This window comes from Hakea prostrata, chromosome 6 (genome assembly GCF_041222555.1).
Source record: "Hakea prostrata isolate BN-2017 chromosome 6, UWA_Hpros_2, whole genome shotgun sequence".
In the NCBI taxonomy this organism is placed as follows: Eukaryota; Viridiplantae; Streptophyta; class Magnoliopsida; order Proteales; family Proteaceae; genus Hakea; species Hakea prostrata.
The window spans coordinates 6,915,032-6,936,898 of record NC_142605.1 but is presented as its reverse complement, the minus strand read 5'-3'; the positions used below and the strand labels follow the sequence as shown (position 1 = coordinate 6,936,898).

The 21,867-nt window shown below is 39.4% G+C and overlaps 1 protein-coding gene across 1 annotated transcript; it reads left to right on the top strand.

Annotated features, from left to right (window-relative positions):
- Nucleotides 1-12,648: 12,648 nt before the first annotated feature.
- Nucleotides 12,649-13,544, top strand: LOC149012175 (uncharacterized). The gene has a single exon (XM_089159829.1). The coding sequence runs from the start codon at nt 12,733-12,735 to the stop codon at nt 13,255-13,257; it is 525 nt and encodes a 174-aa protein (XP_089015955.1). The 5' UTR covers nt 12,649-12,732; the 3' UTR covers nt 13,258-13,544.
- Nucleotides 13,545-21,867: the final 8,323 nt, after the last annotated feature.

Below are 21,867 nucleotides of genomic sequence, written 5' to 3'. Positions count from 1 at the left end.
ATCTTGCGCCTTCCATAAGGACTCTTGCACCATTTTTAAGGTAATAATTTGAATTGGGTCAATCTCATTCATCTTGCACTTCCATAAGGACTTGCACCTTTTTTAATCTTCCTTGTTATCCCGCACGATGTAAACAACATCCAGGATAGGGGGCTTATGATACGGAAGATTTCTACCCGACCGAGTCTAACCCGGATGGGGCTCCACATGCTAGTTAATCGGGAAAGATGCCGATCATCCATGACCAAAAGCGTAACATATGCCACATATATAGCAATCATCCTTGATATAGAAGGTCAACTGAGCAGCTGATTGAATGGGACCAACGACAACGAAGCACGATCCTAGGAGAAACAATAGCCCTTGTCGGGCTAACTTACCAAATACATAAAAGTTAACACTTACAATATAAAAGCAGAGACATACCCGTCCGGTAAGCAACCAATACACTCTGAGTATAATCTTGTGTAGTTTTTGCACGAGACCTCACTCTGTTCAGTATCTGACTTTGCCATCCGAGGCGGCTGCCCGGCACACAAGCCGGCCCGCATCTAACCTTTCTTGCAGGACTCATCGTCCCGGATACAAGAGGAGGCTCTGTCGGATCCAGAAGCATAATTGATCCGCTTCATCTTGCGGGTCAATCCCATTCATCTTGCGCCTTCCATAAGGACTTGCACCTTTTTTAAGGTAACAATTTGAATCGGGTTAATCCCAACCATCTTGCGCCTTCCATAAGGACTTACATCTTTTTTAAGGTAACACCTTTTTTAAGGTAATAATTTGAATCGGGTCAATCCCATTCATCTTGCGCCTTCCATAAGGACTTGCACCTTTGTTAAGGTAACACCTTTTTTAAGGTAATAATTTGAATCGGGTCAATCCCATTCATCTTGCGCCTTCCATAAGGAGTTACACCTTTTTTAAGGTAACACATTTTTTAAGGTAATAATTTGAATTGGGTCAATCCCATTCATCTTGCGCCTTCCATAAGGACATACACCTTTTTTAAGGTAATAATTTGAATCGGGTCAATCCCATTCATCTTGCGTCTTCCATAAGGACTTGCACCTTTTTTAAGGAAACACCTTTTTTAAGGTAATAATTTGAATCGGGTCAATCCCATTCATCTTGCACTTTCCATAAGGACTTACACCTTTTTCAAGGTAACACCTTTTTTAAGGTAATAATTTGAATTGGGTCAATCACATTCATCTTGCGCCTTCCATAAGGACTTACACCTTTCTTAAGGTAATAATTTGAATCGGGTCAATCCCATTCATCTTGCGCCTTCCATAAGGACTTGCACCTTTTTTAAGGTAACACCTTTTTGAAGGTAATAATTTGAATCGGGTCAATCCCATTCATCTTGCACCTTCCATATGGACTTGCACCTTTTTTAAGGTAACACCTTTTTTAAGGTAATAATTTGAATCGGGTCAATCCCATTCATCTTGCGCCTTCCATAAGGACTTACACCTTTTTTAAAGTAACACATTTTTTAAGGTAATAATTTGAATTGGGTCAATCCCATTCATCTTGCGCCTTCCATAGGGACTTACACCTTTTTTAAGGTAATAATTTGAATCGGGTCAATCCCATTCATCTTGCGCCTTCCATAAGGACTTGCACCTTTTTTAAGGAAACACCTTTTTTAAGGTAATAATTTGAATCGGGTCAATCCCATTCATCTTGCACTTTCCATTAAGACTTACACCTTTTTCAAGGTAACACCTTTTTTAAGGTAATAATTTAAATCGGGTCAATCACATTCATCTTGCGCCTTCCATAAGGACTTACACCTTTCTTAAGGTAATAATTTGAATCGGGTCAATCCCATTCATCTTGCGCCTTCCATAAGGACTTGCACCTTTTTTAAGGTAACACCTTTTTTAAGGTAATAATTTGAATTGGGTCAATCCCATTCATCTTGCGCCTTCCATAAGGACTTGCACCTTTTTTAATCTTTCTTGCTATCCCGCACGATGTAAACAACGTCCGGGATAGGGGGCTTATGATACGGAAGATTTCTACCCGACCGGGTCTGACCCGGATGGGGCTCCACACGCTAGTTAATCGGGAAAGATGCCGATCATCCATGACCAAAAGCGTAACATACGCCACATATATAGCAATCATCCTTGATATAGAAGGTCAACTCAGCAGCTGATTGAATGGGACCAACGACAAGGAAGCATGATCCTAGGAGAAACAATAGCCCTTGTCGGGCTAACTTACCAAATACATAAAAGGTAACACTTACAATATAAAAGCAGAGACATACTCCTCCGGTAAACAACCAATACACTCTGAGTATAATCTTGTGTAGCTTTTGCACGAGACCTCACTCTGTTCATTATCTAACTTTGCCATCAGAGGCGGCTGCCCGGCACACAAGCCGGCCCGCATCTAACCTTTCTTGCAGGACTCATCATCCCGGATACGAGAGGAGGCTCAATCGGATACAGAAGCATAACTGATCCGCATCAGTGTGGCGCAGTCTGTGGGAACGACAAAATCTTCAAGTCATGCCAAGATGAGGAGGAAATTATGGACGTTCCCGAATAGAAAATACTGGAGGGAATCAGATTCCCGAAGATCAAACACATCAAGACATTGGAGTCCACTCAACCCGAGTGGAACAGGATCCTCCCGAGGGGAACCTGGTCGTTGAAAATCCAAACTGGCAAGGCACATCCCGAGGCCCTCAGGGGTATGCTACGACAGCGGATGTGGACGAGCTCCGCAAGGGAATGATCGAGATGCAAAGGGTGTTGCGGGGCTTGGTCCATAAAGTTAGAATTGAGCAAGGACCAAGGCGTAACACTCAGACGGGAAGGCTACTGAAGGGCCTTCCAAAATGCAAGAAGATCCCGGCCAAAAGGGAGGATTCTGAAAGGAAGACTTGACGAAGGTCAGAGGTTCAGTCATGCTGGTCCCGACCATCGTCAAAGAAGCCGTCAGGAAGAAATGGAGCACCAAGGAGAAAGTCATTCTCAATCAACCCGATCGAGGGTCTCAGTTGCTCGAACTCAATCCAGAAAAGAAAACAGCGTTGAATCAGGCAGGAATGGAGTTAGGCAAAATCGCCTTTGGAAGATGATGGCAGAGGTCGAGCGCAAATTGGAGGATCGAGATCGCGACGAGGATTTGGATGTGGTTGATTGAGAGTCATTCTCAGATGAGATCATGAATTTACCTCTTCCTCAGAATTTCATTATGCCTACCTTTACTCCATTCGAAGGAAAAACGAACTCGAAGGAGCATATCAGTTATTTCAAGTCAAGAATGATTGTTCTAGTTCGGGAAGATGAGCTACTCTGCCTAACGTTCCCAGCCTCGTTGAAGGGCCCGGCCATTAAGTGGTTTAGTGGTCTTCAACCCGGATCCATCCACAATTTCAGGGAACTTGCCGGAAAATTCATAGCCCGGTTTAGAAGTGCAATCGGAAGCAAGAAGACGTCTGATAGCTTATTTGCTATAAGGCAAGGGCGGAATGAATCCATTTGGGATATCTTGAAACGTTTCGATGAAGTAACCATTGAGATCGAGAATTTTGATGATCGGGTGGCGTACAACACACTTTGGAGTGGCATTACACACCAGGGACTTTTGGAAGTCTTACTAACAGATAAGCCCAAAACATACGGGACATTGTTACGTAAGTGCCAAAAACAAGCCAGTGTTTATGAAACAGTGTCTTTAAGGCAATAATTTGAATCGGGTCAATCCCATTCATCTTGCACATTTTTTAAGGTAACACCTTTTTTAAGGTAATAATTTGAATCGGGTCAATCCCATTCATCTTGCACCTTCCATAAGGACTTGCACCTTTTTTAAGGTAACACCTTTTTTAAGGTAATAATTTGAATCGGGTCAATCCCATTCATCTTGCTCCTTCCATAAGGACTTGCACATTTTTTAAGGTAACACCTTTTTTAAGGTAATAATTTGAATCAGGTCAATCCCATTCATCTTGCGCCTTCCATAAGGACTTACACCTTTTTTAAGGTAACACCTTTTTTAAGGTAATAATTTAAATCGGGTCAATCCCATTCATCTTGCGCCTTCCATAAGGACTTACACCTTTTTAAGGTAACACCTTTTTTAAGGTAATAATTTGAATCGGGTCAATCCCATTCATCTTGCACCTTCCATAAGGGCTTGCACCTTTTTTAAGGTAATAATTTGAATCGGGTCAATCCCATTTATCTTGCGCCTTCCATAAGGACTTGCACCTTTTTTAAGGTAACACCTTATTTTAGGGTAATAATTTGAATTGGGTCAATCCCATTCATCTTGCACCTTCCATAAGGACTTGCACCTTTTTTAATCTTCCTTGCTATCCCGCACGATGTAAACAACGTCCGGGATAGGGGGCTTCTGATACGGAAGATTTCTACCCAACTGGGTCTGACCCGGATGGGGCTCCACATGCTAGTTAATTGGGAAAGATGCCGATCATCCATGACCAAAAGCGTAACATACACCACATATATAGCAATCATCCTTGATATAGAAGGTCAACTCAGCAGCTGATTGAATGGTACCAACGACAAGGAAGCATGATCCTAGGAGAAACAATAGCCCTTGTTTGGCTAACTTACCAAATATATAAAAGGTAACACTTACAATATAAAAGCAAAGACATACCCCTCCGGTAAGCAATCAATACACTCTGAGTATAATCTTGTGTAGCTTTTGCACAAGACCTCACTCTGTTCGTTATCTGACTTTGCCATCGGAGGCGGCTGCCCGGCACACAAGCAAGCCCGCATCTAACCTTTCTTGCAGGACTCATCGTCCCGGATACGAGAGGAGGCTCAGTTGGATACAGAAGCATAATTGATCCGCATCAACAACAAACTGACGAAGAAAACATGATCTGTCAAACGGGGGCTTCCAGGCTTGTGATAGTTGTGGAAATGGAATAAGAGTCGACATGGTTGAACCGTGCATGTTGTCAGGCTGGTTGTTGGACCCCTATCACGGTGAATGCGAAAGTGAAAGAAAAGTAAACCCAATAAGGGGACTTCGAGGATCCTGCGAAGAATCCAATGACTAGGGAATTTCTTATCCCAAGGATATCGAGATCCCAATACGAGAAGAACTCTTGCCTATACATGAGGGATTGGACCAAGAGCCCTCCAGAAGGAATCCAACTCTAGACAAACATCATACAATCAAGAGCAAAGTAAGCCTCCTCCATCCAATGACCCCCCCCCTTGAAAGGTGATGACTATAAACACACCCCAAACTCACTCACGCTAGAGGTAATTAAATTCCACAAAACTTGATCTTAAGGTTCTATCATTCATAGAGCCTCCCAGTATTGCGTACTTATTAACTTATAAAGTTACATACAACTTCCTGACCACCCAAGGTCAGTCCACACTCTAACCCTATTCTACAGATTGTGGAGAAGTTCGGTGGTTTAGTTAGATTTTGGATGCATCAATCTTTTTTCACAAGAGATCCAATCAACTAGCGGATTCCTTATTGTGTAAGGCCCGTTCCTCTTTTGAAAGGAGGATATGGGCTTCATCCCATCCTTGGTTAAGTGATACTAATAACCAAGATTTGGGGCGTTCGCACATGAGTCAATTGACTACAGTTTATCCCGAAAAAGAAAAAAATAATTATTTTTTTAGCTTCTAAAACAACATGCTTGGCCGATACTATACACTACTCTTTCGACAAAAATTCTACTACAGAGAGATCATTCAGCATTTTGACTTTTAAATCCCCTACATTAATGCAAACTTTTAATATTAAGGCTACTAAAACCTTAGACTCTAATTGCTATAACAATTTAGATAAACTCCTACTAGGAGCGGTAACATTTTAACAACTTACTAGATGCAATTTCTGTTTTTAGGAGCAAAAAATGGAAGGTACAGCTGTTGAACAACTTCAAAAGAAAATGGGTGCCACTCAAATGAAGTTTAAAAAATGGAACAAGGAGGTTTTTGGGAAAGTGCAAGACAACATCAAGTCTCTCTCAGCCAAGTTGGAGCGGATGCAATGCCAAAAGGGTCCAAAATATTCACACAATGAAATTAATATTTTGGAGAATATGCTTGTTGAAGAACTCTCTAGAGAAGAACTCATATGGATGCAGAAATCAAGAATCTCTTGGTTAAAAGAAGGTGACAAAAACACAGCCTTCTTTCATGTCACAACCCTTCAAAGAAGACAATCAAATAAGATTCTTAAATTGAAGGATACAAATGGGGTATGGACAACAAATAAGAAGCAAATCATTGGTATACTCACAAATCACTTCTCCAAAGCTTTCCAATCTGAACCAATTGACCAGCATGCTCTTCATCAAGTCCTAGATGGTATACACCCATGTGTTACAGCTGAGATGAACATGAAGCTATTGGCACGACCCACTGTGGATGAGATTAAAAGCACCCTTTTCTCCATGGCTTCTCTAAAGGCACCAGGCCCTGATGGACTGCCACCTCTTTTTTTTCAATCCTTATGGGACTGTACTCAATCTAGTCTCATCACCTTTATCAATGAGTACTTTACTTCGAGGTATATGGAGCCTAACCTTAATGTTTCTTATATTTGTCTTATTCCTAAGATCCCCTCCCCAGATTCTGCAGATAAATTTCGACCAATCAGTCTAGGAGGTGTTGCGGCTAAGGTGGTTTCCAAGATAATGGTTCGTAGACTACAAGATGTGCTTCCGCAATTGGTAGATCCGGTACAATCCGCTTTCATCCCTTCCAGGCTGATCTCAGATAACATCTTCATGGCGCATGAACTTTTCCACTACATAAAGAAGAGGAAGAAAGGAAAAAAAAGATTCTTGGGGCTTAAGCTAGATATGAAGAAAGCTTATGACAGGTTAGAGTGGCCTTATATTCAAGCTATTTTATTGAAATTTGGCTTTGATTATCATTGGGTCTCTATGGTCATGAATAGCATTTCATCAGTCTCTTATAAGCTCTTAGTAAATGGGAACATTAGCAGCTCTATTGTTGTCACGCCCTCCCAGCCGGTACCCTATCTGACATACCCGAGAGTGTGATCCACAGCCCGAAGATCAGGTATCGAGTGATCAACCTCCCACATAAACAATAACATAATCATGAACAATCATAACAAGAGTGCGGAAGATAAATCATAGATCCAATAATGAAAGAATGAATCATAAACGAATCAGAATAATAGATATAATTAGAGTATCAAACAGATAAGTAAAGTGAAGCAAAAATCCCACTTTACATCCAGCGGAAAAGTAGCTCTAAAGAATAAACTAGACAAAATCTAATCCCAGTAGCAAGTACATTGGGTAACTAAATTATTCTCCACTTTATAGACAACATCCTTGTAAGTGTAAATCTCATAAATAGCACAAGGACGCTTCCACTCAATGGTCGGACTAAGCATCGTACGGAGCATAACCACTCGCGGGATCTTCAGAGTAATTGTGGTAACCGCAATCACCTTCCCTGGAGATATGTCTCTTCGCCTTGCGCTTCTTCATAGGGACCGTCATAGTACTCGGTACTGCAGGATAGTCTAACAACATTGTACAATAAAGGAATGAGTTTCAAAGAAACCCAAGTAAGGCGATTAAAATCCATAATAACATAAATGGCAGGATTCCAGAACAATCATAAATGCAATATGATATGAGACAAACAATGAATGAATGAATCTAACTCTATGTATGCTGGTCTCTATTGGCAGACATGCTTTAAGTCATAGCACCGTACTTCTTTAGGAAAGTCCACTCACATCCTCAACCATTTAAGATATCTTGGATTCTCTCACGGATCATTTCACCGGTCTTGAGCAGCCGATTGGTAATGGGTCCTTCATCCCTCGGGACAAACCTTGGCAGGGGGTTAAGTCAACACACTCTCTCACAACCATTTGGTATAAGTATCTTGGCGCATGTCGGGGTAAAACCTAGCCAAATGCAAGTCTTCTACTTGGTTACATCAAGTCGGATCCAGATACTTCCATTCCTCGTCCCTGACGATCCTTTCCGGTATCCTTCACACTAGAGTCAGCGTATCCTATGGCACCGACCAACTCGGACTACGGACTCATCAACCCTATTGGTTATCCACATATGGTAAACGAGAAGCTCTCACGTCCTCTCACGGGTTGGTTACCGGTCTTAAGCGCCCGTGAGCCCAAGTCTAATCATATGCAACCCTACCAACAAATGGCCCCCACAATGTGATTCCTGTCCTCTCACGGGTTGGTTACCGGTCTTGAGCGCCCATGAATCCCCATTGCTACCACGGGTCGTTCGGTCTCAATACCCCTCCGATTAGGGTCGACATAACAGGACATCCTAGCCAAACACTACTAGACAATCCTAGATATGTCATCCAACAGTTTAGGAAGGTGTCCAGAGGGCATCTCCGGAAACATCCCATAATATTCCCGTAGTAGTCCAAGGACAGAAGTGTCGAAAGGACACCTCTCCTTTCCAAACCATACGTAAGCATACACATGCATCAATTCACATCATCACATATATGGTAACTACATATATGGAAAGAAATCAGTATTACAATCACTTGTATAACATTGGTAAGTAAATCATACATGAATCAATTCAATATGAATAAGTAATGCTACTGTAATCAAAGTTATGCAACAGTAGTATATCATTGTAAGAATCTAATTTAGGAAACATATTAATGATATTAAAATATAGAAACTAGATTCATGCTATCTATGTAATTAAGGAAATAACCATCCTTACCTTTTATAACTCGCAAAGAATCCTAAGAAATCAAGTAAGATCTTGGCAAACTTGAGAAGAAGGTCCTAAACAAGTATATACAACATATTAGGAAAGATCCCTAACAGAAAAGATATCAAAACATCCGAAACAGACCAAATCTGGAGTTGCTGTACTCATTGGTCGAGTGGATTGGTCGAGTGGTCCAGTCGACCAATCAGTCGACCAATGCGAGACGATAAGCCTATAAAATCAGAGTTTTAAGATATGAAATCCGAATTTGGTGGTTCAAAAGGGTACTAATCAAGGGGTAGACTACTTCAGTAGTATTCTAACATATAGGGGACCTCAAAACACTAATCAAATCAAGGTATCAAGATCCAAATTAGGAAACAAAAAGTTACCATAATTAACTCAAACATGGATCTTGATGAATTTGAAATAGAAAACAAAGACAAGAACTATAGGAGGATGGATCATTGCTTTTGGTAATGAAAACATGAAAACATGCATAGGTCTTCATGGAATAAGGCTTAGAAGCATAAATCTAAATAAGGAAATAAAACCTACCATATATGTAACTATCATGCATCATGAAGAACACATAGTAAGGTAGAAGAGAACAACTAGAATTCTATGGGTTATGGATCATGGAAAGAAAACACAACCATTAATCACTAACATGATCAATGAAAGAAGATCCAAAGAGATCAGAATTCAGATTAGAAGATTATCAGAGATTAAATCATGGTTTGATCATGAATCCTTCAAAAGCTTGCAATGATCATGGTTAAGATCATTGTTCTAGCCTCAAATCCTTAGGATGATCATGAGAACATGTTCGAGAGATGTTTGCAACAGAGGATGCAGCATCTCTTCTACTGTCTCAACTCAAAAAGGAAAGAAAAACAAAGATGGAGGAGAAGAAGAGAGAGTAGACATACCTTTTGATGCAAAAAGAAGAGTTCCGACGAAGATCCGTCAAGAAAACACCAAGGATGCAAGAGAGATGACTTGCAGAGGTCTTTGGTTCGTTCCAGAGGGTTTGGAGGCAGCAAATACGAAGTGGACTCGAGGTTGGACTTAAATAGAGCAAGAATCAACCTAATTGCCAAAGACAGCACTCATTGGTCGAGTGGATTGGTCGACTGGCCCGGTCGACCAATCGGTCGACCAATGCCGACGACAAGGCCAAAACAGGGGAATTGAAGGCCCAGATCAAATCCAAACCTAAAGGGGTTTTGCACACAAGTCAAGTGACTTACCTAGTAGGTAGAAATGCCTTCAAACCAAGATAGAGAGCACTCCAAGTCCATCAACTAATTAGATCTTCATCAGGATTCAGTTTCCATAAATAGAACCTCATCATCAACCTTCATGGATTCAAAGCCAGACACCAAGTCCTCTACTGGGATGGCCCAAAGCTGACTTCTTACTTTACTTCGGGTCATCGGACCTACAAATAACAAGGTTTCCGGGTCAAGGTTAGGGCTGGGTTTCACATTTGTCCCTACAAGGGGCTTAAGACAAGGAGACCCCCTTTCACCAGCTCTATTCATTCTATGTGCTCAAGGTCTGACTGCTCTTATCAAAAAGGGAGAAGACATGGGAAATATCAAAGGTATTCGGATAAAAAATAGAGCACCACCCATCTCTCACTTACTTTTGCTGATGACACTTTGCTTTTCTCGGAGTTAAACCTTAGAGCTGTCCATAATCTGAAGGATGCACTCACTCGATACTGTAAGAGTAGTGGTCAAGACATCAACTTGGACAAATCCAGTGTTATTTTCAGCCCAAATACCCAGTCAAAGTTCAGGAGGTGGTTTTCTAGAATTCTAAAAGTATCTTACAAGAAAGAACCCTCCAAATACCTTGGATTACCACCTGAAATTGGGGGCTTTAAGATCAAAACTTTTTCATATTTAAAAGAAAGGGTGCAAGCAAAGATGGAAAGTTGGAAGTTGAGACTTCTGTCACCTGCAGGGAAAGATGTTATGCTCAAATCAGTGGCCTTTGCATTGCCTTAATTTGCGGGTGCACATTTCAAAATCCCTAGAGCTATCCATGATGAAATCAAGAAAAATCAGCCAATTTCTATTGGGGGGAAGATGGAGGTAAAGTGAAAATCCATTGGGTTTCATGGGATAGATTATGCCAATCTAAAGAAGAGGGTGGCTTGGGATTTCGAGATCCAAGTAGACAAAATTTGGCACTTCTAACCAAAGTGGCTTACAAGTTATGGTCAAATCCGAACACTCTATGGGCAAGCTTCATGAAAGCTATCTACTTTCCACATGTGTCATTTCTTGAAGCTTCAATGGGACAACCGTCATGGGCATGGCGAAGCATAATGGAAGGTAAAAAAGTTCTAGCAAACAACCTCATGTGGAGAGTGGAAAAAGGTGATCAAATAAGGATTTGGGATGATAAATGGGTCCCCTCCTTACCTCAAGGCCATATATTAAACCCAAAGCCCCCAAATTGCCACATCTCATGGGTTGCGGACCTAATTGATCCAATCAACTGAACTTGGAAGCAAGAATGCCTTACAAATTACTTTCACCCCACTGATATGGAAGCAATACTGAAGATAAATTTGAGCATCTTTCCTAGAGAAGATAAGCAAGTATGGGGAGCATCAAAGAATGGAGTCTTCTCTGTCAAATCTGCATATCATATTCTATCTAATGAGCACAGAGACAGATACCAACAACAACTTTCCAACACTTCTATTCCAAGATGGCAAACGGTTTCAAAATCGGTTTGGAAAGGTATTTGGAGGCTTCACACCCTCCCCAAAATCAAACATTTTTTATGGAAAGTATGTGCAGAGGGCCTTCCTACTGCAGCCGGACTTCATCATAGGAAAATTCCGATTGATCCCTTATGTTGCTGTGGATGTGAGGAATATGAGGATGCAACACACTGCCTTTTGGGTTGTGAGTTTGCTAAGGCTACCTGGTTCGCATCAGAGCTTCACCACACACCCCCAAATGACCCGAACCTATGCTTTGCAAAATGGTACACCAACCTGTCTAAACTTAGCTCGGGTGACAAAAATGAAGACCGGAAATTTCTCAGTTTTTGCTCATTTATTTGTTGGTACTTGTGGCTAGCAAGGAATGATTTGGTGTTTAAAAGAAGACTTTGGACCCCTGTTGATGTAGCTCAGCGAGCCCTTGAAGCCCACACAGAATTTTGGTCATCAAAGAAGCCCACGGCCCAACAGACAAGGCTTACCCCCCATGGTCAAACATCAAATACCTTGGAGGCCAGTTGGACACCACTAAGCCCAAGTACCTTCAAAATTAATTGTGATACGGCCTTTTCAAAAGAAAAGAAAATGTTGGGCTTGGGCTTAATCATTAGAAACCATATGGGAAACATCATCTCTACTGTCTCAGAGCCCATAATTGGATCATCGGCACTTCAAGGAGAAGCTCTAGCACTTAGATCGTCTCTCCTATATGGCCTAAGTGAAGACCTTCAACACATTATGGTGGAATCAGACTGTCAAGAGCTCATCAATTTACTTCAACACCCTCATAGACCAAGACCTTTATCTGTTGATCCCATAATTTCTGATATACTGCACTTGCAATCCCTTTTTTCCCAATGTACTTTCTCTTTTATTTCTAGGAAGATCAACCATGTCGCTGACTTCCTAGCCCGAAAGGCCCAGTCCCTGTCAGGCGTGACTGTTTGGCCCCAATCCACTCCTTGGTTGATTGATCTTTGTTCTTCAACCTTGGTTTTGCCTGTTCCTTAATAAAGAAGACTTTCGTACTAAAAAAAAAAAAAATTCTGTTTTTATGATTAAAAAAGAAGACAAAAGATTAGAACTTGATTAATTTATGAAGATCTTGTCCGTCCAATTTCAGCCGACAATTGATTGATTTTTTTTTTTTTTTTTTAGGGTGAAAATTGATTGATTTGTTATCTTGCATCTAATGCGGCTAAGCCATCCCTTTGTCTCACACTCCCTCCTCTGAAACTCAGACAGTCTGATGGGTCTGTCAGCATCGAAGAAGGTGGAGAAAGGCCTTCAAGACTCGCCGGAATTCAACGCCGCCTGCAACACTGTCTACGAAGAATGCCTTGAAATGGCCCAACACATCGACGCCGGTGTACGGCCCTATCAACTAGCCACCGCTTCCGAACGCCTTCATCGGATTATATATTCTTCTTCGCTTCAAAACTCTCGTCTTCTGAGGAAGTGGCTTCCATCGCCTCCGAGTCGGACCCAGGTAGACAAAGCGATCCGAGTCATTATTGAACGATTCAAGAATCCAGCTGACGGAGGGGGAACTCTACTACATCTGTTAGAGTTCAAGGCTTTCGCCCTGGAACTCTTCACCGATGCCATCGTTTCCAACGCTAGTAAAGCGATTTTCCAAAGAATCCCGATTGGACTCGCTGGAATTATCGGAATCGGAACTGCGACACGGTCGGGAAGGGATTTGATGGGGATTGCTATGGGGATTTACTCGGTCGGAGTTGCCACAGCTGTGTATGTTAGCCTTTCTGGTTAGGGTTTCTTAACATGTTTTCTTCTCTCTCCCGATCTACATGTAAGAAAATAAATCAAGATCACAAGGGTAGTTTCGTCAACAAAAAATAATGATGTTGTCATGTTCTTGAGTCCTGCGATTTATACACTTTGCATGGTGAGTGGCACACCACAAAACATACACGGCCGGCCTGTTCATGTGATGTAAGGCCTGACATATCAGGATTGCTTAGGCTGCGTTTGTTGTACCCATATTACATTCCCATTCCAAAATTGCAGAATGCGTTCTTGATCAGAACTTTATTTAGACTTAAGTCCTTTTTTTTTTTAATTAAATCACTTTTACACCGATTAACACCGATTAACAATGATAAATTTCCTTGATAACGGTGTCAAAAATTTGTTTGCTTGTGTTTAAAGATACCATGCAAGGGAACCTGTCACAATCAAGTATTAAAAATAAGTAAAGTATCGATCCCACGGAGAATATTATCATTGAATCTCAATGTAAAAAATATATTAATTTAAACAAGAATGACAAAATTACTTTGATTAACAAATTAATTAAAAGAACAGATGAATTAAATAAGAAATCTTAAATTGGAAAGCACGGATTAGAAAGAACTATAATAAGTGGTATAAATGTCGGGAATCAATTTTTCCTCCCCTAGATCTAAACTGTGAACGCTATTTTGTTGCAGTGCAAGACTTATCAGATAACCTGGAATAACATTGTACACATGTATCTTTTAATCCACTTATGCATTAACATCCTAGTCTAAAACCATCATATTCTCTATGGGGAATTAAACTGAACATGCGAATTATATCTGTGTTCCAATGGTGGCTACGTGAGGTGGATGAATATCCCTATCCTACCTGCTAATTAGTTAAATTCAGGTAAGGATCAAGCTAACACACGTGATTCAATATTGATCCAGCTCAAATTAACTTCCTAGATAACTAAAACCACAACATTCACTCAAGGATGACCAATCAATAAATGAAATTACTCAAAAACATGCATGTTCAACACACTAATAATAAATTATGCTACAACAAAGTTAAATCAAACAGAATAATCAAAGCTCAAATCACATGTTCAAGTACTCTTATTATCCCACCAAAATAAGAAATCAGCTCATATTAAAGTTCAAATTCAAATAAATAAATGCAGCCATTAAAAGAGTTCAATTATAATATGAATAAGTAGAAAATATAAAACTCAATAGAGAGAACTAGAAGAATGCTTCGACAATGCTCTAGCTCCCCATCTCCACTAGCTCCTCTTGAAGGCCAAACTCCCTTCTCAGCGTCTCCCTTCTTATTGCCTCCTTTGGTGCTTCATTTTCTTTTCAATTATCCTCAAACTTTCCTTAAGTGAATGGGTAAAAATGAATTGTAGAATTACAACATTTTCTTCTATTTTCACTTGATAACGTCACGTGTGTTCAATTTGGAAAAATTATGTTACTGCAATGTTGCAGCTTCTCTACAACAAATTGATTAGATATGTTTTTTGTTCCTCTTCTATGATTCATATCATCTCTTCATCCATTATGATTCTTTTCCTACAATGCCGATAAAAAGATGGCTGATCAATTTCATCCATTAATTCAAGGGGAATTTATGTAAAAATAACATAAAAAGCCTTTACAAGACTTAAAACACTAAGACTGGCTATACCACAATTTATTGAGAACTATCATTGAAACAGAGAGAATCACTCTTAAATCAAATTATCTCAAGCATAAAATCACTAGAATTAGCTCTAATTCATAGAGTTTTCATAGCCCCCAAACTTAAGATATTGCTCGACCTTGAGCAATAAAAGGAAAGCAAGAAATTAAAAAAAAAAAAAAAAAAAAAAAAGGAAAAGAAAATAAAGAAAGATAACAACCTAGGTTAGTCATGCAATATGATAGGAGTTATATAGAAGTTGCCTCCCAATTTTTCTTTGATATTCAATTCCAACACTTCTTGCCAATAACATTTAGATGTTATAAGGTTGTCTTCAAGTGTGTGTGTGTATGTGAAAGATAAGGATCTCAACCCAGATTACCCTAGTCTAGTTAAACTATGGTCATAAAGCTTAGCTCATTGATTTCATTGGTTGACCAAATGATTACCTCTCCTCTAATTAGGGAATCATTTAGAATCATACACTCTTGCACCCAAAAACCTGTTTTACATTCTTTTGAGTGTTTGACCCCCCCCCCCAAACATTATTCCTATGAACTTTTTTTCCAACTACTTTTGATGTCATTCCTGTCTTTTTATGCGAATACCAACATTTTTATGAAGGTACCAGTTACTTGATAAGATCACAAATAAAAGTGCAAATGCATGCTCTTATTTGGGGATATTGTTTGACGCAAAAGTAAACATAGTTTACATGCGTACTCCTAGTTACTAGGTAGCCCAAATAGTGGAGCATTATTTTTTTTTCTCTCTCTTTACAGCGGTTAAGACTTTTTCCAATATACATAAAGCACAATATTTTTTGAACAAATCAAGCTATAAGCAGATTATCAATTGCATTCACCCAAACTAGGACCACTAATAAGTCAGTCTCAAGGTTCATATTCAATCAATTAAAAAGTCCTAAACTCTCACATTGATACAACCTTCCTAGGTTCTCTAGGGCTCGAAGCATAACTTGTTGCTCAATAATAGGACATCACACATATGAGTAAATGAAGGCACTAGATTATCATAGCTAATTTGTGCTAAGAATCCCCCAAAAGTAGATTATGAGGTATGACATTCCTATCACTACTTGCCATCCATTTTTGACACCAAACTAGATTGACTACGCTAATATTAATTTTTTTTTGAAAGACAACGACAAATCAAGACATTCACTCTGTACACAAAAGTGACTTTGATATAACAAACGAAGAGCAAAACAAAATAACATCAAATTCAAAAAAAAAAAAAAAAAGACTTTGATATAACAAACGAAGAGCAAAACAAAATAACATCAAATTCAAAAAAAAAAAGAAAAAAGAAAAAGAAAAAAAGAGAGAGACTAGATAACCACAAAAGAGAGACCTCAAATAGCATACACTAAACCAACAGAATACACAAAACTAGTGAGACTACAGAAATACACAAAATACCACAGCATCCCACAAACTTAAACTGAGCACACAAAAATACACAACACCCCCAAACTGAGAGCAATGTCCTCACAGCTCTAAAATAATGTAACTTATAAGAACTAAGCTGGAGATTTGAGTGAAAAAAAAAAATTAGATAGAGATGATTACTCCCATATTTGACTTTGATATAACAAACGAAGAGCAAAACAAAATAACATCAAATTCAAAAAAAAAAAGAAAAAAGAAAAAGAAAAAAAGAGAGAGACTAGATAACCACAAAAGAGAGACCCAAATAGCATACACTAAACCAACAGAATACACAAAACTAGTGAGACTACAAAAAATACACAAAATACCACAGCATCCCACAAACTTAAACTGAGCACACAAAAATACACAACACCCCCAAACTGAGAGCAATGTCCTCACAGCTCTAAAATAATGTAACTTATAAGAACTAAGCTGGAGATTTGAGTGAAAAAAAAAATTAGATAGAGATGATTACTCCCATATTTGACCCCTAAACTTATTGTTAAAGCAAATCCAAGAAACATCCACTAAGACAACGAGTTTTGAGATACTTATTTATAAGTAATTCTATTTATGTGAGACTGATACTGCAACATCATATAGCAACACCAAACCAAGGCCACTATCAAACTTTTTTGCTCACTTGACCCCTCTGTTGTAGCTGGACAACGAAGGATTAGAGATAATAAAATAGGGCTTGGAGTTGAAAATGGTAGGTTACTTTTGGCAATGAGCTATGTTTGTGGGTTTAGGCTTAAGGTGGTTTGGGTCCATTTGACAAATAAATTTGCGTTGGCTCTTGTTAGGGTTCATTTGATTTGGATTAGTCTTGGGTTGAATGTGGCTTGACTCTTGCTCTCTCTTTCTCTTTCTTTTTTATTTTTTATTTTTTATTTATTTTTTCATTTTTTTTATTTATTTTTATTTTTTATTAAAGGCCCTAGCAATGATGCAACACTACTATAGCATCACACAACATTTGCAGGTCACAGAATACATTTCTGTAAATGTAGAACAAATTTGTTGTTGCATTATTGGTGAATTTTCCTGGGCAAATGTTGTTGTATCTTTGCTGCAGCATTGCTATAGAATTGCAAAACATCTGCAGTTCTAGAATGCTTTATGTAAGTGTTGTTGAAAGAAACAATTGTGGTAGAATGGCTTATGGATCAATGATCTCAAGCCCTCTATTTATAATTAAGTGGAAATTACACTATTACAAGGAATAGAATTTTACATGAATACAAACTCTAATTTAACTCCTATACAAACTCTAATTGAACTCCTAATAGAATCCAACACTCCCCCTCAAGTTGAGGCATAGATATTAGTCATGCCCAACTTGCCTATGATAGGAAGGAAATCTCTTTCTTTCAAGCCCTTAGTGAAAACATCCACTACTTGGTCTCCAGATCTTACAAAAGGCATGCAGATAAGCCCTTGTTCCAACTTTCCTTTGATAAAAAGCCTGTCAATGTCAATGTGCTTAGTTCGATCATGTTGCACTGGATTATTAGCAATACTAATAGCAGCCTTGTTGTCACAATATAACATCATAGGTTTGGAACTTGGACTCCAATATCTTGCAGCAAGCCTTTCAACCATAGTAGCTCACAACTCCACCAACCATAGCTCTATATTCAACTTTGGTACTAGATAAAGCTACCACATTCTGTTTCTTACTTTTCCAAGTAACTAGATTACCTCCAACAAAGGTACAATAATCTGAAATTGACTTCCTGTCTGGAGATCCAGCGTCGTCTACATTAGTGTATGCTTCAACTTTTAGATTATCAGTAGGTGACAAAAGTATTTCTTTTCCAGGAGTTCCCTTCAAATACTGTAGTATTTTGATAACAGCCTTCATATGAGCTAAATATGGATCATGCATGAATTGGCTCACTATACCTACAACATAAGTAATGTCTGGCCTGGTTTGGAACAAGTAAATAAGCTTCCCTACCAGCCTTTGGTATCTTCCTTTGTCCACTAGTTCTCTCTATTTTTCTTTAAGTTTAGCTCCAACTTCAATAGTGTCACATCCACCCAGCCGGTACCCTACCTAGCATACCAGGGTATGTGATCTACAACCCCAAGGATCAAGTATCGAGCAACCATGCCTCCCACATACACGATAACATAATCATGAACAGAAATATAATCAAAGTCATAGCATACTAACAATGAAATCACGATAAGGATAAGAAACAATATAATCAGAGCGCGGAAATAAACGATATCGATGTATATAATCCAAAGGAAGGGAGTGAGCGGAAATCACTCCCTCAGTAGCAGCGGAAAGTAGATCAAATCAAAGTTAATGTTACAAATCGAAGTCTTAAAAGGAGACTTAACAAGATAAAAATCTAAACAATCGTTTCCTCGGTCTTATACAAAATGTCTTCGTAAGTATAAACATAAGAGATCAAGCACGGCTGCTCTCACACCAATGTCGAACTAATCCTGGTACAAAGTGTAATCACCCTCGGTATCTTCACAGTAATCTTCATGGTAGCCAGTACCCTAAGGGTAGTATGCCTCATCGGGGTTCGCCTCGGTGTAGGTGCTATCAAATCCTTCAGTACCTGTAGAATAATCTAACAAAACAATTGCACAGAAAGGAATGAGTTTGATAGAACTCAGCAAGGCAGTTTTTCCATAATAACACAAATACATGATACAAAACATAACATTATGCAAGATGATATGAAATAGATGATACAAATATGATTCTAACTCTATATATGCTAGTCTCTATGGTAGACATGCTTTAAGTCATAGCACCATACTTCTCTGGGTAGGTCTCAAATCACTCTTCTCTCAACCATTCTGGTATCTTGGGTTCTCCGATGGTAATTGGGTCCTGCATCCCTCGGGACATTCCATGGCTGGGGTTTAAGTCACCGCTCTCTCACATCACCATTGGTATAAGTATTGGTGCATGTCACTATCACATCCACCTAGCCGCTACCCCATCGGGCATACTCGGGTATGTGATCCACAGTCCCAAGGGTCAAGTATCGAGCAACCATGCCTCCCACATATACGATAACACAATCATGAACAATAATAGTCAAGGTAAAAGCATATAATAAAAGAATCATGAATAAGATAAACAAGATAATCGAGTGCAAAATAAAATGATACCAAAATATATATAATCCAAAAGGAGAGAGAGTGAGCAGAAGTCACTCCCTCAATGGCAACGGAAAGTAGTCAATCAAAATTAAGTTTAAATCCAAAACTTAAAGAATATATCGATGAAAGTTTAAGTTACAAATCCAAGTCCCAGAATAACAGCATAAAACCTAAGCTAAGGTCTCCTTGGTCTTATACAATGTGTCCTCATAGGTGTACATGAAGGAAACTAAGCAAGGCCTCTCCCACACCAGGGTCGGGCTAATCTTGGTATGGTGGGTAATCACCCTCGGCACCTTCACAGTAACTTTCATAATGGCCAAGACCTTCAGTGTAGTATGCAGAATCCTGGTCCGCCTCAAGGTATGAGCCATTAGCTTCTTCAGTACCTACAGAGAAATCTAACAAAACAATTGCACAAAAAGGAATGAGTTCAAAAGAACTCAGCAAGGCAGTTATTCCATAATACACAAGTCATATGATACAAAACGTAACATGATGCAAAATGATATGAGACAGATGATGCAAATATGATTCTAACTCTACATATGCTAGTCTCTATGGTAGACATGCTTTAAGTCATAGCACCATACTTCTTTAGGTAGGTCTCAATCACTCAAGCCGGTGGGAATTAGGTCCTGCATCCCTCGGGACAAATCCATGGCTGGGGTTTAAGTCACCTCTCTCTCACACCTTCATTTGGTCTAAGTATTGGCGCATGTCACGGTAAAGCCTAGCCCAATGCAAATCATCTACTCAGTCATATCATGTCAGATCCAGATACGTCCATTCCTCGCCCCCGGTGATCCATTCCGGTATCCTTCACACTAGAGTCGGCATAGTCCCGGACTATGGACTCATCAACCCTATTGGTCATCCACAAATAGCAAGAAGGAAGCTCTCACGTCCTCTCACGGGTTAGTTACCGGTCTTGAGCGCCCATGAGCCCAAGTCTAGCTATTTGCAATCCTTCCAATAAATGGCCCCTTTCAGGTATTCGTAGTATGATTTATGTCCTCTCACGGGTTGGTTACCGGTCTTGGGCGCCCACCAAACCATACCACTACCACGGGTCGTTCAGTCTCAATACCCTTTCGATTCGAGTCTGATACGACAAGGACATCCTAGCCATACATCTAGACAAGTCCTATGTATGTCATCCAATAATTCAGGAAAGTGTCGATGGGCACCTTCGAAGAACATCCCATATTATTTCCTCCGATGTCCAAGGACAGAAATGTTGGAAGGACATTCCTCAATCCCAAATCATACTTAAGCAATCACATGCTCATCATATCATACATGATTGACATTTCATCAGAGATACAATGTAACACGATTGATCACATATGTCATTATCAAAATAAGTAAGCATGGTAATTCAAAATGATATATAACATGGTACTACTGTTATGAAGTGTATACAGCAGTCACAAGATGTCTAAATTATTACAAGGAAAGTAAATCTGCCACATTTCAAACATAGCGACAAGATTCACATAATTCATGTAATTATGACAATAATCATCCTTACCTTAATCGAATTGAAAAATAATACCAAGTATCACTAGAATAGTCCCCAAATCAGTGCTTGTACCCTAGACAACATATGAGTAGCATTAGAGAAGGAAACAATCAAATCGGAGATCAAACGGAGCAAATCGAGCAAATATAAAGTTGTTGTTCTAAGCTGGTCGACTGACTGGTTGACTGACTCAGTCGACCAAGCAGTCAACCAAGATGAACAGTGACGAACAACATAGTGATTTTGGTCAGAAACTGATCTTTCGGGGCTCAGATTGACCTGAAACTTGGAGGGATTGATTGTAACAGTATAAGAACACTATACAACAAGTATTATCACAATCTAATGGTTCAATTAGGAATACCCAAATTGAAACCCTATGTTCTATATGCTAAACATCAAGAATTGAATTGGAATTTGTTGTAATGGCAAGGAATGATGGGGAATCAGCTAAGGAAGTGATAAGAACTAGATTAGAATCATAAACCAATAATAAATAAGACCTAGCATACATCTACACATCAGTTTAGATCAATAATACAAGTTGGAATGAAGGAAATCATAGCAATGCAATGCTAGTAATCAAAATGGTAGTATAGCATAGCAAGAATGGAAGGAAACTAATGGAAATGAAAGGGGAAACACATGACTAACTGTTTGCAAGGTTGCAGCACTTTAGTCATGGTCTCAATAGCAAGAAAGAGGAGAGGAATGGGTACAATAGAGGATGAGAGAGAGAGAAATCATACCTTGAGGAAGTAATGGAGATGAAATGCAATGATTGAGACCAAGAATCTTCACAAACTCCAAGAGATAGCCTTGGGAAGCTCACTCG

Coding starts and splice junctions, on each gene's coding strand:
- LOC149012175 (XM_089159829.1), top strand. CDS start 12,733: ATGGGTCTGTCAGCATCGAAGAAGGTGGAGAAAGGCCTTCAAGACTCG.